Source organism: Miniopterus natalensis, chromosome 1 (assembly GCF_054644295.1).
Source record: "Miniopterus natalensis isolate mMinNat1 chromosome 1, mMinNat1.hap1, whole genome shotgun sequence".
NCBI lineage: Eukaryota > Metazoa > Chordata > Mammalia > Chiroptera > Miniopteridae > Miniopterus > Miniopterus natalensis.
In genome coordinates, this window is record NC_142081.1 from 161,663,447 (window position 1) to 161,683,093 (window position 19,647).

At 42.2% G+C, this 19,647-nt stretch overlaps 1 protein-coding gene across 1 annotated transcript in view; it reads right to left on the minus strand.

Moving 5' to 3' along the window:
- The window catches only part of SLC4A4 (solute carrier family 4 member 4), a 249,657-nt gene that overhangs the window by 49,743 nt on the left and 180,267 nt on the right, over positions 1-19,647 (minus strand). The window contains exons 13-15 of the mRNA XM_016207089.2: positions 18,308-18,579; positions 7,203-7,273; positions 171-362 (exon numbers count right to left, since the gene is read on the minus strand). Coding sequence (XP_016062575.1) covers positions 171-362; positions 7,203-7,273; positions 18,308-18,579 — 535 coding nt within the window. The remainder of the gene's footprint in view (positions 1-170; positions 363-7,202; positions 7,274-18,307; positions 18,580-19,647) is intronic.

The following is a 19,647-nucleotide window of genomic DNA, read 5'->3' on the forward strand; positions in this document are numbered from 1 at the left end:
TAATTATTTCAAAAAGATGCCTGCGTGTGGACCGAGGCTGGGAAGCAATGTTTTAAATGTGCAGGATTCTGCTGGAGAGGTTCAATTACAGGCGCCCTTTTCCTGACATAAAATTGTGCTCTTGCTGAGACAGTGAATTCCAGGAAAATGACTTAGGGCCCAGTACTCACCATGGTTGGAAAATAGCGACTGGTCTTGAATTTCTTGAGAGCCATGGAGGTGGTGTAGGTGCCCAAGAAGAGAATGAACGACATGAGCGTGATGTCAGGGACGGCCTCGCAGTTGTTTCCCACCAGGCTTCCTCCGTATTTCAGACACTCCTTCTTCGACAGGGCCGCCCAGTCCAAGGTGGCGTTGTGGTCCTGGGTGAAGAAAACATTAGTGGCTTTCCGGGGACACTGACGCCTCCAAAGCAGCGCCCACGCTTGCCGGGCTGCACAGCGATTGCACTAAAAGTTCCTGCCCAGCAGACTGGAGGTCACCATCGCGGGGACAGACTGCAGATGTTAATGGGGTGACAGGCCAGCGGGCCCAGGAGGCCACAGTTATTGAAAAGGCAATGACAATGACGCAGTCCGTTACCCAGTTTGACCTACAGCCTGACAATCACCCATCTGCGTTCAACAGAAACAAACCAAGTCCTTCTTTCCTGTCAACCTTCCTGAGAGTAAACTGACACACAATAATATCCTAAGTCTCAAGACGTGAGACTCTCTGAAACACGTCTGTTGTTCAAAAGTACTTACTTTTGTAGTGAGCAGCTCCTTACGCTTCAAGCTGATGACCCATGGTTAACGCTCTAAAAGTTTTATTAGGTTAACTACTCATTTACCCAGCATTTTCACAAATGAGCTATTTCTTTTCTAAATAACTAGAGTTGATAATTTAAGGAATCAAACCATACAATCTTGATGAACGCTGCTTTTTCAACTGCACATCCTAATAAAATACAGCTCTTTTCTTGTTGACTCCAGGCCTGCCCCGTGAGCGTCCGTGGCTGGAATGTGCCGTGACTGGCTGCGGAGCTGTGTATGGGGTATCTATCCATCCACCTATCCCTAGGCTATATGGCCTCAAGTTCAAAGGTCAATCTTCAAAATTTCTTCTATCTTATGAATTGCTGTCATGCTGTCAGTGTTGCACTTCTCAAGAGCAGCTCACTCCTGTTCCCATTTTCCGTTTCTACCTTTGCTCATGGCGAAAAAAGCCAGGGCACCCATCCCCCAGTAGCTCGGAGTTTTAGCCGTCATCGGCTCACAGCCGCCTCCTTCTCTAGATAACTGCCTTCAGCCTCGTAAGACCTACCTCACCTGGAATGTTACACCCTCCTGCAGCCAAGTACTGACGGCACTAATGGGGTGCTACTGACTGAATATTTGGGCTCCCCTAAAACTCGGGTTGAAACCTAATTCCCTATGTGCGGTACTTAGAGGTGGAACCTTTGGGAGATGATTAGATCACGAAGGTGGAGTCTTCATAAATGGGGTTAGTGTTCTTACAAAGGGGACCCCGGAGAGCTCCCTTGCCCCTTCCATCATGTGAGGACACAGTGAGAAGAGGGCGGTCTATGAACTCAGAAGCAGCCCCTCACCAGATACTGAACCTGCTGATGCCACGGTATTGGACTTCCTCTTGGGACCAGGGCTAACAGAAGAGCTATTTGAGAACACCTTGCAAATAAGTGTGGAATGGTAAATTTCTCCTGTCCTTTGGGAGCAAGAGCTCTACCTCAAACCAAATGCATCCTCAAGACCCTTTACTATTCAGTGCATTCTCTTGATATGTTGATACAAGTAATATAGTCATAAAAGATCATATATATAAAAGAAGACTTTCTGGCCAGGAAGAGGCCTATATTTTTACAGAGCTCAACATGTAAAATGCTTATACTTTTTTTTAACAACAACAAAAATAAACTCTAAATCATTCCCTGAAATATTTTTTTTCTATATTAGCTTCAACTTGTGAACATCTGAATTGCATAATTACTTTTTTATCAAACTCTGCTTTTGAGGTAATTAATCATATCTCACTTTGTTTTTCAAATTTCTGCATATGGATGTTTTCAGCAGAATACATCTAAAGTTTAGACGTCATAATAGGTAACAGATTTCTTTGTTTTAAAATCAGCAAAAATGTACCATAATTTCAGCGCAGCTCTGTGATATCAGCAGAATGTTTGTTTTTTTTAATTGTCACTTGAGGATATGTTTTTATTGATTTTGGTTTTAGAGACACAGGAAGGGAAAGAGAGAAAGAGAAAACAAACATTGATGTGAGAGAAACATCCGTTGGTTGCCTCCTGTACGTGCTCCAACCTGGGACTAACCTGCAACCTAGATATGTGCCCAGGACCTTTGGGTGTATGGGACAACACTCCAACCAAGCAAGCCACCCAGCCAGGGCCAGAGTGCTTTTTTATAACTAGAGTTCCCAAAGAAGTAAGCTGCATTAAAACAATCCCCACAGGAAGTTTTACTGACGTTCTTAGACGTTCTTACAGAGATTCGGGTTGAAGTGAAAACTATACACATGTACGTGAAATGATAGAGATGTTTTCTTGCTTACAGACAGTGCTTCATTCCCTTATCCAATACGCCCTTTATTCAAAACTTATTGAGTGCTCACCATGTGGAGGAACTGACAGTGAGGGGACCAGGTGGGCCAAAGCACATTGTAAATGGGTAACGAAAAAAACCATGTAAAGGAAATGGGACCAAGTTCCTGGGGGTCTTAATTGAGGTCAATCTCATGGAAAAAGATTTTAATCTATTTTTCTGGATCTCATTTTCTAGAGACCCTGTTTACAATGAGTGGGTTTGTTTCTAACTTTTCTTTTTTTTTTTAAAATATATCTTCACTGATTTCAGAGAGAGGAAGGGAGAAGAGGAGAGAGAAATAGAAACATCCATGATGAGAGAGTCATTGATCGGCTGCCTCCTGCACGCCCCTGACTGGGGATGGAGCCCACAACCCAGGCATGTGCCCCGACTGGGGATTGAACCACGATCCCCTGGATCCTAGGTCGATGCTCAACCACTGAGGCACACCTGGCTAGGCTGTTTCTAACTCTTAAAAGTAGAATGCATACTAAAAGATTAATTTCAAAATTTAAAATACTATAGCATCCTCTCCAAACACAAACGTGGGGGATATATGAGAGAGCATGGGCAAAACGCTGACAGTCTCTGAAGCTAGGTGACATGTATGTGGGTTCACTGTACTATTCTCTCTACTTTAGTGCATGTTTTACATTTTCCATAAGGTTTTAAATAGTAGGAGCATGTAATCTTCAAGGCTGTTTGAGGACAGAATGGTTTTTATGCTTGACTTTCTCAATGAGAGAAAACCATAAGGATGTTGCTATGCACAAGATCAATATGCCATTCCATTTCCTATTGAAATGAATGCTCCCTCCTAGAACTGCCCTGAGGAATATCAAATCAAAGCACTTTTGCTTTCATGTCTGGCTGCCAGGCAGAATATATGAGACTATAATCTTCTTAGTCCCATGATTAACAGCATCTCCATGTAGACACAGGATGCTTCACTAGGTAAAATAAGCCAAAAAAAATAAAAATTAAACATTCTACATTGCTCTCTTTGAGGACAGATTTGTAAAATATGTTCCTTTTAAAGCATATATAAATGAGGGTATGCTACAAATAGAAGTCTCAAGGTTAAACAGCGCTTGCACTCATTTAGGGTCTTCCCTGTAGTGGGTGAGTCCGGTTGCAGTAATCTGCAATCTTACTTTATGACGGGCAGGATGCATTTGAGCTACAGTTGTCTGTATTACATGTATTATTGTAAAATATCAAAACAAATTAAAGATATAAAAAGTTGCAGGAGACCATCACTGCTGAATAAGCTATAAAATCATAGTTTTTAAAAATCTACCAGAGATGAAGAGGCAAAGAAACCTAAATAAATTCCCAAAGTTCCAAGGTGCTCACAGGCTGCGGCAGGTGGGAGGGAAGCCACTGCCGACGGAGGGGGGCGGGAGGAGCCAGGTCTCTAAGGAGTTTCAGTGCCCGCCCACAGCACCATGAGAGCACCAAGGGGCCCGGGCAGAGGGAGCCCGCGCCCGCCCAGCTGCCTCGCAGTCCTCACCAAGTGGCCGGGCGGCGCACAGAAGGCTGGAGGCGAGCCTGGCCCGTGTGGCTCGGGCGGCTGGCTGTCATCCTGTGCACTGCAAGGCAGCCAGTTCGATTCCCGGTCAGGGCACAGGCCTGGGTGTGGGCTCGAGCCTCAGGCAGCTGATTGATGTTTCGCTCTCACATTGATGTTTCGCTCTCTCTCCCTTGCTCTCTCTCTCTCTAAAAAATCAGTAAAAAATATATTTTTTTAAATTAGAAGGCTGGAGGTTAGACAAGGCCGCTGCGAGAAATCGTGCCTTAGACACAGAGTCTCCACCAAGAGCAAGAAAGCAACCTCCCTGAGCTGGAAGCAGGGCGGGAGAGCCGGAGGCCCCAGAGGCACTCAGGCCCTTTCCTGGCTTAAGAGGACCAAGGCTTTGACCTCTGCAGGCAGCTGGGAAAAGCGAGACCTCCCAAGGCCCTGGAAGCGGAGCACAGAGCAGGACCTGGGGCATTCCGTGGGACACTGCGGGACGAGGGGAACGTTACCTTGTTTCGGGTGGGGATTACATGAGTGCGTAAGATTGTCAAAACGCATTGCAACAGACACGTAAGAACTGTGTATTTTACAACATGCCTCAATCTAAGAAAAATAACAAAAATAAGAAGGAATCTAAAGTGAAAAGCAAATACTAACTGATCCATTCAGTGACCCCCTCAGAAAAGATGACGTTAGACTTTGAAATCTGGTCTCTCCCTTTGAGAGCTGCCAAGTGGAAGCCACCAGGTCTTGATGCTAATGTTTAGATACACAGTGCGGATAAACTGTGGCTGGTCTCAAAGTTTCGTCGCGACCTTTTAAAGAATTTTGTTTACAAGTTGAAGGAATATACCAGAGGAGAAATCTACGGAAAAACTGATGAAGGTGAGAAGAACTGAAGACACCATGATTCCAACAATAAATGAAAATCATGGAAAACCTGCCCTTTAATCTTGAAGGAAGGTTATTCTAGAGCTCGAATCTCTAAGTGTCCCAGTGCCCCAATTTTCCTGCCCTTTCCCCCGAAAACACACCCGTCCCTAGGAACAAGAGGGTCGTCTCCACGCGAATGAAGCTGAAGGGAAAGGCCTTCCTTCCTCTGGCAGGACGTTCGAGGGGCCGCAGAAAGGGGGTCTGGCTGGTGCCTGGGGCTGCGTGTCACTTTTCCAGCACCTTCCTTCATGATCTAATTACGGCTGAGATGAAAAGAAGGGAATTAAGTGCCGATGACCGTATGTCCCCGGAAAGGTTCAGGGCGGTGGAGCTCGCGTGGCTGGGCAGACAGAGGTCTCGGCCCCTGTGGGAAGCAGGGGCTTCCAACCTCCATCAGTCTGAGTCACGGAGGCAGCGTGGCCTGCGGGAGTGACAATATCTAAACAGAACAGTAACGGTATCTAACGATTGAGAGAGATGTGTCAGCTACTGTGCTAAGTCCTGCCTATTTATTAATTTGACCCTTATATGTAGTAACCTGGATGTATACACTATTACCGTCACCATTTTACAGATGGGAAACTGAGACGGTCCACGGCCTGTTAGGTAGTGCAGCCTTGCATTTGGAACTGGGCAGTCTGACATGAGAATTCAATATCTGTAAATCTTCTACCTGAAACGCTGTTATGATCCCCCAAAGAATGGAAAAAGGCAAATTTTGGAGTTGGAAAGCCCTAAGTTCAGATCTAGTAGAGGCTCGATAAATGGCAGTTAAGTTATAATAATCACTGTGCCTTTACATCCCTATGATAGTCACACCATAAGTCAGCCACAACTTTCATTTGTTTTCCATGAATCTTATAGTGCCATCTGACTATAATTACTATATATCAATTACTGCGGTCTCCTCAGGACCTGCCCAAAGACAGGGCTTAAAAATTCAATAATTCTAAAGCTTTCCTTGATTAGTTACCAAAACAATTATATTAGGAACAATCTGTTTTTAAGTCAGTGTAAGTGAGTGTTTTATTAATTTTTATTGCTTGCGGTTTTAATTACATATACTTTAAAATTTTTATTAGATTTTAATTAAAATTCTTTAAAGTCTAGATAAAAGTGTTTTTCTCTGTATTTTAATCAAGTCCTTGCAGGCAATAGGCTGGCTGGCTCAAAGACTGAAAACTCAATCTTCTCCTCAATGTGGCTTTTAAAAGGTATATACGAACTGTCTTTCACACATACACACTCGAATATGGAAGAAATAAAGAGGTCAAGTTTGGGGAAAGTCAGAGAAAACTTTTTTAAAAAGTCAAGAGAGCCACAGAATAGGAAGACAAGAGAGAAACAGGGTCAAGGGAGTGTTGTCCAGGAAAGAGACAAACATCACCTTTGAAAGGGACGTTGGGTGCAATGTCTGCAGAGGCGTTCTGGTCTCCGGAGAGATGGGCACTCTGTCAACACGAGGTGCTACGGTTTCTGTCCCCATAAGCGAGAGACTGATCTCTTTGGTGCGAGTCCACATGCAGCCCACAAGGAACACAATGGGAACCCTGAACCAGCACTTTCCTCTCTTTCTCCAGCACAAAAGCCTCCTTCCAGTGAGCGACCTTCCATGCAAAACAGCTCATTTTTAAAGCTTAGTTCAAGTCTCTTAAAGACCCTTGGTTACTTGCCATGGGAAAGGATATCATGTGACAGGCACGGTTTTTTCTAAGTGACAGGGGAAATGTCCCGCGACAATCACCCTCAGTGAAGAGAACACAGCACATTTAGCAGCCAGAAGAATTCTTTATCGTCTAGAAACGGGGAGAGGACACCGTGCTCTCATTTCTCCACCTCCCTCACTTCGCCTTATGAAAATATTTCAAGGTGACAATTAATTGGACATGCAGTTAAATTCCTAAGCAGGTTTATAAAGCATGTGGTAGAAGTAAATGTTCACTTCAGTTTAAAAAACCAAACAAAAAACCACAAAAGAAGAAACAAGCTAACAGAGCAAGGAAAGCTATTTCTTTCCTTCCACTCTCCCTGAGTACTGAAGGTGTTCGGGCTGGACGTGCGCAGTGGTGGGAGACATCACATTACGCACATAAGAATTATGGTACACAATGCGCAAGTCTGCAGGTGGTGCAAAGTATTAAGCCACTTACCATGTCAGTAGGAGACACAGTTGGAAAATCCTCGGGAGCCAATGTGGTGCCATTAGACATCGAGATATTAACTGTAAGACAGAGATAATTTTTACTATAAAAAGAAAATTTAAATGACCAAAATGCATAACTGGTGATCTAAAAAAGCAGGACTGGGCATTAAAAGTATCTTTAATAAAAACATAGGGCACAATGAATTATTCTTTATTACAACTACATTCACCTTCCACCTGGATAAAATAATCAAAAATTTGGACACATCCCTTGTGCTCTAATCTGGTAAGAAACCTGGCAAATATTTAATTAGTTGTTGCTGACATTTACTTGTTTCAGGTTTCATATTCTGCCTGGTGGAAGAAATGGCTGTTAAGAACTAAGTTGATGATTGGCTTCATGTAGACTCAAATCTCACAAGCTGGAGTTTCACTAAGTAAGAATGAACTGATTTGGAATTTTTGGCAATTTGGACTGTATATGAGAAAGTATGCCTTTGCAAAATGTGTGAAAACAAACAAACAAAAAAAAGTACTAAATAAATAATAAATTATATAAATATAATTGGGATACTTAATTTTTAAAATTATTTCATATAGTTTGACATCAAATGTAGATGTCACCTGCAGAAGAACCACATTTATTTATTAAACCAAACCTCCTCTTGGAACTATTTCATTTAGTATTTAAAAAGTATTCTATAATCAGAACATTTTTCTTTATCAGCTATGCCTTTTTCCTAATACGTGAAGCGTTATATATTATAAAATACAGTTACTCAGGATATCCCTAATTTATGGAAATATCATGAATTAACACTTACCAGTTTTTTGTCTTTGAGAGTTACATAGTTCACTTAACATCCAAATTGCTAATTATTGTTTGGTCCCTGAGCACCACCCCTTCCCCAGAGCCTAGCCTGTCCTTTTAGTTTGGCATGGTTTAGGTCTCGCCTACATAAACTTTTAAGGAGACCCAAGCAGGTGTGTTTGACTGTTAAACTTCAGAACGTAAGACCCATCAGGGAGGAGTAGACGGGGCATGTCTTGTTCACTGCTTTCCCCCAGGATCTGCCCAGTTCGGCACTTAACCAACAGGAACTGGAAAATATTTGTTTACTATTCAACCTTTAAAAAGAAGGAAATCCTGCCATTTGCAGCAACATGGATAAACATGAAGCACATTATGTTGAATGAAATAAGCCAGACAAAGACAAATACCGTCTGGTACCACTTACAGGTAGAATCTTATAAAAAGGAAAAAGGAGTCTAACTCTTAAAAACAGAGAGTAAAATGGGGGGGGGGGGCTGGGGGGGATATGGAGAGAGGCTGGTAAAAGGGTACAAATGTTCAGCTATGAGAGGAGTAAGGTCTAAGGACCTAGTGTAAAACATGGGGACTATGATTAATAAGACTGTACTGTATAATTAAAATTTGCTGGATAGAACTTATGTGTTCTCACCAAATAAAATAAATATGTGAGGTTATGGATGTGCTAATTAACTCTATGGGAAACCTTTCACAATGTATGTGTCATTCATTTTAAGTATATTAAAGTATATTTGCCAATTATACTTCAATAAGGCTGAAAAATATGTTTACTGTCAATAAAAGAAGGAAAGGGGCCACTTAATTTGTAGTCACAAATGAATGAGAGCAGATAACGGTAAAAAAATGAAGGGAAGCAAATAAAAGGAGGGAAAATATTTAGCTTGAGTCCTAGTTCTCAATCTGAGAATCCATTCTGATCTTTGAAGGCTCTGGAACTGTTAAACTTTTAACCTAAAGCCGGCTGCTGCCAGGGCTTTCCTGCTTCCTGCATGAAGCAAGCACACACACAAACCGTCTGTTTATACTCTCGGTTTCATTCCAGGCCACAGAGAGAATCAAAACAGGTTAAAGGATGCTTGGCCCAAACAATGCAACCAAACATGAATCCATTTCCAAAAGAAAGATGTTAGTAAACTTATGAACAAAACCTAGATTTTTATTACCATTTTGTTCTAAAATGTTTAAAGTACATTTCTTACATTATTCCATTTGTTCACTTAAAAACACAACCCATATAACAGGTATGCTTTTCTGCCCTTTTTATGCAAGGTGGGCCTCTGGACCACACTATGCCAGGGTTCTTGCCCAGGATTACAGTCCGTCCGAAGCAGAATTGGTACCAAAACCTGTTCAGCATTCTTTCTTTTCCTACCCAGCATTTCTAATTGTCAAAATCACAATGCTTTATGTGGCCACAGAATTCAAGGTGGGATCATAGTTGTGGCCACAGAATTCAAGGCTGGACGGCCGATGTTCACGTTAGGGGATGTGAATCTTGACCGTGAGCCTAGATGGCTGACCTGTCTGAGCGCCGGAAGGAAAAGAGCCCACGTGAAATCACAGGCACTATTTAGATGGTGTCTGGGAAGCTGCTCTTCCTGAGCTAGATTCCTTAATGTAATTTTATGAGCTTCCTGTCCCAAGACAGTGAAGGTCTTTTTGCAACACACTGTTCTGCATAAAAACAAGGAGTAAGGAATGAGGGAGAAAGAGTGTCAACGCTCCTTTCTGGTGAAATGACAGATAATGAAGACCACGGGTAACCTAAAAGAGGATTCCCATCTGAACTTTTAGTAACTGCTCTTAAGTTTGGGATACACGTCAATGATGCTCATAAAATTCCTTTTATCTTTCCAGTTTTTCTCAGAGTCAAGCTACTGAAGCACACTGGCTCTCAAAATGTCAAAAGACCAGTATCAGAAGGACAGTAAAAATATACACTTCATATTTATTTTAATAAGCAGCTGCTTCAAGAGAAAGGCTTCAAAATAAATACCTAAACAAGCACTTCCATAAATATAAATTGGCAGAATACGGTAGAGTCCATAAAAAAGATTAAAAGTTAATTTACTTAAGCTCACAGAAGAAAAAATGATTAATTCCAATTGCGAGCTTGGTGTGCGAGAGCCATTGGTCACCGTTTGGATCTAGACACATACGGTGCAAATATTTTGGCAACCAACTGCAGAATGGCCTGTTTATGTAGAATTTGCAATATCCTTAATTGGGATTCTGGACAGGTCAGACGGAAAAGCCGAACTACACTGCACTCTGCCTGCCCTCACTATTTGCTTGGCACCATGGCCTGGGCGGCAGGGACACTCTGCCCGAAGAGGCTGGCTCATTCAGAATCAGCCGTTCGTTGCTGGGACAGTCTGTGTCCCATACTTGGTTTCAGGGAGTTTCCGCAGGTTCATCGTTTTATGTTACTTGCATTTTCACTTCTTGATTCTAGCCGATCCTCTGGAACAGGGGAATGAACATGGTCAGGAATAGATGTTTTAAAAAGGTGGCGTGAGTTTTCCACCTTAAGCTGGCTTTTCCTTCTTTACGTTTAATGAGAGATCCAGAGCAAGGGCAGGCTGCAGGCGCTCCATGTGGACACATCCATGTGTCCCTGTCGGTATATCACCTGCAGAGGGACTGTCAGCAGCTCTGCTCACGGTTGTCCTTCTCTGTCCCGTAGTGACCTGGCACCAGGAACCACCCCATGACTCCTCTGCTTCACACAGCAGCGGGAAATGCACCGTCAGGAATCCACACAGAAGCTCACTTCAGACCACGAGGTCAAGTCAGAGCAGCCAATGGCCACTGAGGCAGATCCGCCTGCTCTGATGTACATGACAAGGCGGAGAAAGGAACACCAGGGGAACTGCGCTGGGATTCTGGGCCCACCGCCTCCGAAGCACAGCGTCCCCAAGCTCCCTCGCCACATATTCTCGAGGAAGTTACCTCGCTCCTCTTGACTACAAGTCCCTCGTTTGTGAAATTGGATTTGAAACCATCTACCTCATAAGGTTACTGTGTGGATTAAATAGAACAATGTAGGCAACGCTGTTAGCACAGTGTCCAGGACCAGGTAAGAGTAAATAAATGGTAGCTAAGACTATTACTAGCTTTATGGCCTGGAGAAGGCAGCACTTCAGCCCTGGAAAGGATGTCAGCTAACTCACAAGGTTATGTGATGACTAGATACATATATATTATGATATTATAATATTATATATATATATAAAATAAACTATATATATAGTTTATTAAAATCCCCTAGTAAAATGTCTGGCACTGGGATGGTGCTTAATAAACATCAACCAAATCTGAACCTACACCCTCCATATAGCTTGTGGGGTCACAATAATGTGAAGCTGACTAACCTACTCTGAATCAGAATGCATTTAAGGGTACTTTTCATGATAATAAAACTTTAATGTTTTATTCCATTCTATTTCAGCAACATCTTTAGGAAATCAAGTAACTGGAAGAGAGGCACAGAGTAAAACTGAATAAGCTTCTTACCCACCTGGCCATGTCAGCTTTATTTAAGGGCCCTGGAAAACTTGAGCACTCACGCGCCTCTTGATAAAGTCAAATGTTTATGCTTTAAATTTCTAGCTCAATAAAAAAAGCACAGTGGCTTTTTTAGGGATGGCAAGGTGAATGACGTAAACTCTGAGAGAAGCAGCTCTTAGAGAAATTACCTGCCAGTACTTCAGTTTTTAACTTTAAAACAAAATAGAAAGTTTTGCTTTACTTTTTCCTGTTACCCTTTCACTTGTCAGGATTTTTACCAGGCCCGATGCTTGAGATGTGCCCTGTAACTAGGCAAGTGCGGGTTACGACCCCTGCACTGTTGGCTGTGACTCGGCACTGGCGGTAAAGGGCTGAGCTGCCGTCCAGTGTCACCCTGGGGGTATATGTGGCCGCTATGCGCACAAGGACCCCTCCTCCATGCCACTCATCCTGACACTTAGGGTGTGTATACACAGTACTCGGGGCTGTGTTTTATACACACCCAACGCCAGGGAAATTCCAGGTCTGGGATTACCCGGGTTCGTCGCTTCTCCTTTCCTGCGTCCGGCAGGCGTTGTGCAGAAAGTGCTGGGGGGAGGTTAGAGGTCAAAGGACACTACGCGGGCCCTTCAGCCACCTTTGCTTCTCTTGGCCCACCCGCTACGGTGCCTGTAAGACGGCAGCTGTGCGGGCGAAGCATCCTTCCGAGCGCTGCCAGGGGGCCCGTGCTCCCTGTTAACCATTAGCCTGCGACTCAAGCCCGCTTTACAATCTGGAGAGGGGGTGACATGTAATATCACAAAAACTGCGCAGAATACGCTGCAGGTCACGGGAGACGAGTGAGGTTCTCTTTTATGTCCTCATTTTCTTTTGATGGGCTTTCTAATTATGAAATACATATTGGCCGTGACATGGGACCGCAGGAGACATGGTCCAGCAGTTCTTTTTAATGGTTTTAACATACTGGGGGACAGCATTTATTAAGATAATAGAAAATGTATATAGAAAGAAATGGTCATGAAATTCCACTCCAGCGACAACCATCGTAGAGCATCTGGCAGCCTCCCCAGGCTGTGAATGAAACACAAGGGTGGAAATTGGAGCCACGGCTGCCCGCGATCGCTTGCCTTGGTCGTACAGTTCCCCCCAGGGAAGAGGCCACCTTTCACTTAGGGATGCTACAGAAAGCGACGCGGTGCCCCAGAGACTTTTCACTCCTTCATCCGCTCCTGAGCAGTGCTCCCTGGAACCGGCAACAGTGAATCAGTAAAGCACAGCCCTCCTGCTACCAACAGAGCTCAGGGCCTCTCGCCTTGAGGGGATTTCTTCTTGCGTTTCTCATTTGTTTACCATTTTTACCAAAGCTTCTTTCACCTCCATATACACAGCCAACACCTGGTCGGAATACTTACTTCGACCCTTTCCAAAACCCTAACATGCCCTTGAGCGTACAGACACTGCGACCCTGACACATCAGGCAGTGAGCAGAGGCACTAGAGCAGAGACGGATTTCTAAAGGTTGGGTCAAATGAAAACCTGCCTTGTTGATGACAACAGCAATTAACACTATTTTAAAAAACACATTTTATAATAAGCAGTATATGTATATATGTGTTGGGGGTATGTGGGGAGTATGCATTCTGCTTCACTGCAAGTAGCACAATTCTTAAAGAAAACAACGAAACAGGCCCTCAGTGAATTTCTGTTGATAGCAGAAGGGGAAGGAAAAAAGAGAGCCCATGTTCTATTCACAAAATTCTGACATTTCATTGTTGTTGTTGGTTTTTTTAACCCGCACCATCAATCTGTTGCCTCTCCAGCCAGGAAGCGAACCCGCGACCTTCTGTGTGTTCAGGACGATGCTCTAACCGACGGAGCCACCTGGCCAGGGCTGACATTTATGTGTTTGAATGAATCAGACAGACTCCTCTGAGAAGAGCTGACCAAGTCTCACCTCTAGGACTTTAGAGCCTTCTTCTACATGACTGTGAATGGTGTGTGCATGTTTGCTAACACTTTTCTAGTCTAGAGAGTCAATGGAATAGTATTAAATTATCTAATTTTGATGCACTGAACACCCTAACATAGTTTTCTTTAAATACGGCTTCAATAGTTCACATTTATCTACAACAGCATATTAATTTTTAATTTTTTTTGTAGGCTTCAAGTAGAAGACTAATTAGTATCTTTCTCTAGGAAATTTTCAGGGAAGATAAAATGTTTGAACCCCTTTAAATGAATATATACTGTCTGGGGCATCTTTTGTGGGACAATGAGGGGGGGAAAAAGAACAAATTTTTATGCACTGTCTGTTAGGTGCCAAACAATTTTACATATGGTATTTAATTTAATCCTTATAGTAACCTCTAAGAGAAAGTACAATTACTAACCCAGCTCACAGATCACGACACAAAGAGATTAGTAATTGGCCTAGTCCAGGGTCACACTGCTAGTTAGAGCTGAAATTCAAACTCAGGTTCTTTTACTCCAAAGCACATATTGTTCACACTTTATCATGCTAGCGATTTTCTAAATTAGGATGTTGGTGATGAAATGAGATATTGTGACTTATCCTTCAATTGGATATTTTCAGTTTTCACTTTTGGCTTTTGAACAGAATCACTTTCTTATACACTTCTGCTATGTAACCATCAAGACAACGTGCGTAGTATAACACCTATTGCCTCTACGTTAATTAATAGCTATCTCATGTCTGAGAAAAGAAAATTTTAGCACAAAAACCATGCATCCAACTGACTGATAGGTCAAACTTCATGGCCAATTTTCCTCTCACCACTTGTAACTGAGCTTCCTTAGTTCTTCAGTAAATGAGAACCTAGGTATAAAACCTGGGTAACTGAGCAATAGACAGGGTGAGAGGAAGAAAGGAAAAGGTTCATTAAGTAAAGAAAACTCAGATATATCTAGAGGGTATTACGCTAAGTGAGATAAGTCATGCAGAGAAAGACAAATACATATGGCTTCACCTATATGAGGAATCTAAAAACAAACAAAGAAAAACAGACTCATAGTAACAGAGACCAAAGGCATGGTTACCAAAAGGGAGGGGAGGGTGAATACAGTCAAAGGGGAAAGGGGAATATTGTCAATAATATTGCGATTAGTTTACAAGGTGACAGATGATTACTAGAATTAGTGGGTGATCGCATTGTAAGGTATAAAAATGCTGAGTCACTATATTGTACACCTGAAACTAATATAACCAATATAAGATTATATACCAACTATACTTAACTTAAAAAATAAATTTAAAAAAAGAAAAGAAAACTCAGGAAGTGATAAAATTTTAAGGAAACAAGTGAGAACAAGAAAGATCACACAAAAAAAAAAAGTCACAGTATTATTGTGGCCAGGAATAGAATTTTCTTAGTGATTAAATGACTCCTGTTTTCTTTCCTATAAAATCATTTCTCAGTTGCAGAGTCACGACTACATCTGTGCAGTTGCTGGTTCATTGTTACATACTGCCCGGCGTTGAAAAACAAGTCATCTGCCAGTTTAAATATTATTGACTCATTGACTGAATTCTTTTACTAGGAGTGCATGTTGCGATGAAAGACCAGTCTTTTGTTGTTTCTAGAATACTTACTCTAGCTGTACATGTAACTGCATTATTATCTCACTATCATTTTTCAGTTTGCTCTCACGAAGTACTGAATTTATGGTGGATTTTTGCAATTTGCTCTAAAAACATATTAAGGTTATTGGAGAAATACACAATCATTAATCTTAAGTGGTTTTGTAAAACATGGACTGTCACGAAAATGCAAATAACCATTTGCCTTTTTCCAAAACCAGAAACAGATTCCATCTCCATAGCTTTATGTAATCCTGGCATTCATGAACACATCTGTCACGAGTGCCACTCATCTGGATGACTCTAAAAATACCGAGTGCCACCAAGTCTTACTGTGGAATGGCCAGCTGCCCGAGCACGTCTGCTCAGAGGCAGGATAAAGACCGATGCATCTTTCCATTATACCTGCTTGACGGCTACTCACGAGCCCTACATATCCCTGAATGATAGCGGCAATGATAATGGCAATGAACATTTAATTATTTATTACATATTAGAAACTGCCCTGAGTACTTTCACTATAATATCTTTTTTCCCCCCCTTCAAAACAATTCTAGAAGGCAGGTACTATCTTTAACCCCATTTGTCCCGGGACCTGGTAAGGCCAAGCTGCCTTGGGAAAAGGAACACACTGTGCGTTTCCGAGCTGGGACTGGAATACATGATTTTCTGACTTCAAAGCCCTGCAGCACGGTTTTGTTGGCACCACCCAGAGGTAGGAGGACTTGTCAGTCCTTCCAACACAACCCCTAGTTATTTAGGACTGTCTTTTACACAACCTGGGGGAAACAGATCAAAGGAAAAGCTGTCCCCACTCCAGTCAGCACTTGCCAAGCCAAACGTCAGATCAGTTCAACCCTCATTATCGCTTTTTCAAGAAAACAAGATCCTTCTTGGAAGGAAATTACATGTAAAATCTTTCTGTAGTTTTCATAATGAAAACATATTCAGATATGTCTTTCTGGGTTTCACGTTACCTTCTCTGCCAGCATCCAATTAACACAGTGGGTGCAAGTTTCCAATCGCCTCCGGCAGGTAGGGGGCTGACAACAGGTGCATCTTTCCTGTGACAGGTGTGCTGACAGAGCCCTCGTGTGTCTAACGAACACCTCGAACCTCGGAGCAGCTGAGCAGTATCTCTGCCCTTTAGAAAACCCAGCTGTACGATTACTCACACTTGCCTGAGAAGTCAGCTTATAGACTTTTCCATAAATGTTTTATATATCCACATAGATAGAAATAAACAATGAAAAGGACAGTTCAAACTCCCACAGTTAAAGAGAGCAAGTCCTCACTTAACACTGTCGATAGGTTGTGACTTTAGGCAAAACGAGGAATAACGAAATCAGCTTTACTGTAGGCTCACTGATATAAACAAGAGTTAGGTTCCTACAGCACCTCATTAACATTATAACAAAATGACACTGAACGAAATGATGCTACTCCAGGGCCCGCTGTTTGTCTCTGCTCCGATATCTTGAATGTGTACACTCTGCACTTCCCCTGAAAGTCCAGGACGGGTGATTGCTGCGGGTTTTACCTCCTCTCCTGGGAAGAGCTCTACACAGTTGTGCAATGGTACCACTTGTGTTTCTCTGGGGAGCATATTTAATTGGTTTTAACAATAATATCTATCACATGTTGAGTACCTATTTTTTCCAGGCGCTTTTTAAGTTATGATTTCCAATCAGTACACATCTTAACAATAATAGGCCTTTATAACTGTATGGCATTCATGCTCTCCAGAATTTTCATATTTCCACTTTGAACTCTCTCAGCTTTGCTTTTAAGCATGGGTTTTCTTTTCATGTGTGTTGATTTTCCTTAAAACAAAAAAGTCCATGAGTGCAAAACCCAACAATGCCTTATCTTTTCATCAGTGTTACTGACGCACCCATTTTTAGGGAAACACTGTCCTCTTTTCTCTCACCACTCAAGGTGATGTCGGTCCTCTAAGACGCCTCCACCCAAGTGGCAGAAAGAATGTACCACTCAAACACCCGGGAGCATCTGCCACAGCCTGCCACAGGCATCAACATTCTTTGTAGCATTTTGCTTAGTTGTTAAGTTCATAAGCATTTTGCATTCTAGTCTATAATATAACCGTATTTGTCTTACCATAAACATTAAGAAGTGTTTTCCTCAGACTCTAAAAGTGGGCGTTGCACGAATGTGCCCACATTCATGCCCAGGTTCACACATCCCCCAGAACACTACTGTCCTTGTGGTGCTACAATCCAAAAAGCATGGGCTGGATATCAACTTCTTATTAAGGGGCACCAACATGTAGCTAACTGCACAACTTGGGATCATGCACACTCTTCCCATTTAATTGTCTCTGCCAGGCGTGGAGCAACTTTCCTCAGACTGAAGCCTTTTCTCCAAACACCTTCCCTGTCATAAAAGGATGGTGAATTACTGCAAGAAAAATTTCCAAAGACCAGGCTGGACACACGTTTTTGTGAAAAAGTTCTCAGGTTTGACAAGATGGATATTAAAGTGCTAAGATGTATAGAATCAATTTCTTTACCCAGAAGTTCATTTTACTTTTACGTCTTTCCTGACTCTAGAGCATTAATCTTCTCTGAGAACATAACATTCCTTCTTTTCTTTCTCTTTTTCCTTACCTTTCTTTTCTTATTTATTTTGTCTAACAGAGATGAACATTAAGGCTCCACTCTACCACCCAGTGACTCGAGCCTGAATTTATTTTTAAGTTCATGCTTCAGATTTACAAAGTGAATTAGTATCTTCTTTGTTTCTTCTACAGGCTTAAAATAACCTATTTAGAGTTTACTTAAAGGAACAGATTCCTACAGCAATAAAGAAGCAGTGAAATATGGGACAGATGTTCAGAGGACCGGGTTTGTCTGGTCCTTATATCTGTTAACATTTGTACGTGCTTTCCTCACCTATCAGGTAAGATCACTAATAATACACACGAAATTTCTTTGTAACTACTGCAAGTTTACTTTAAAGTAGTATGCTGGTTATGTTCATATTCCAGAGCTCCTAGTTTCACTTCCTGAATGAACCACATGGCTAAGAAACCTCAGGCAATGAGACTTCAAAATTCAGCAGATGGTTTCTCAGAGAAAATAAAATAAAACCCCTTCCTGAGGATGACAACTCCACACAGGGCAAGCACAAACCCGGCCCACCACATCCTCACCTGGGTCAGGCGGCAGACAGGCACAGGAAAAGAGAGTATTGTAGCCCACTCTGAAGTCAGCATTAATGGGGTAGTAATCAGCGAGCTTCACCATCTTCTTGAAAGCATCGTAGATAAAGATGAAGCTAATCAGAGAAGAGAAGCCCTCTTCGGTGAAGCGGGTAAAGTACTGAACCAGGAAGCTGGCATCGGTGGCTACCAAAATGAAGCACAGGAAGGCTGACCACAGGCCAATCCAAAGGCGGAACTCCAAATAGTCAAAATTATTGTCCCTGAAAAGAAAAAAGAAAGGTTAGACTCCTTCTCCAATGACCATGAAGAACAATATAACACTACCGAATGTCTGTAGAAAGACTTCTAAAAATACAAGATCACTTTAAGCCACTAGATAAATGCTCATTCTTCATTTGTTTTCCAGAAAATATCAAGCTTAAGGATTTGGTCTAGTAATATTATCATGCCACCATAATGGAATAATTCCAGTTTGAGAAAAGTATATCAAGAGGCAGCCACACCATTTGTGAATAATTCATTCATTTTTCTCACTCAAAAAAGGTGTTCCCTACCTTCACGGAGTTTATAAAGCAAACAATTTGAAAACCTAACACTGGAATGTTGGTGAGCTTTACTCGTTAATGAGGACACTAAGATAAATATGTTCTCAGTTCCCAGGTCATTGCAGCTCACTGAGGGAGACAAACTGATGGGAATAATCTCACTATAAAATACTAAGTGATACCTAAAAGTTCACATAGAAGGGGTAACTAATTCTGGTGGGGACAGATAAAGCTGCAGAAAAAAACTCAAGGTATTTAAGTAGGAACTTTCTGGGAAGACCATGGACGGTCGGGCCAGGAAAAGTTGGAAGCGTACTTAAAAATGCATGAGGCATGAGACCACATGCAGTGCTCACTGCAGACAGTGCCACAAACTCGAGGAGATGAGATTAGAACCATAGGCTGTAGTCAGATTAAGAAAGGCAGTCTTGCCCTGGCTGGGTGGCTCAGCTGGTTGAGCGTCATCCCATACACCAAAAGGCTGCAGAGTCAGTTCTCGGTCAGGACACATACCCAGGTGGCGGTTCGATCCATGGTCAGGGTGAATATAGGAAGCAACTGCTCAATGTTTCTCTCTCACATCGATGTTTCTCTCTCTCTCTCTCTCCCTCCACTCTCTCCAAAAAAAAATCAATAAAAAATATATCAAGTGAGAATAAAAAAATGAATACAAAACATATCCTCAGGTGATGTGACCACTTCTCGACACTTACCTGTTGACATGATACCCTTCTGCTAAAGTTGTGTGTGAAATAGCATCTTGTGATCACCTTTTCTCTGTCT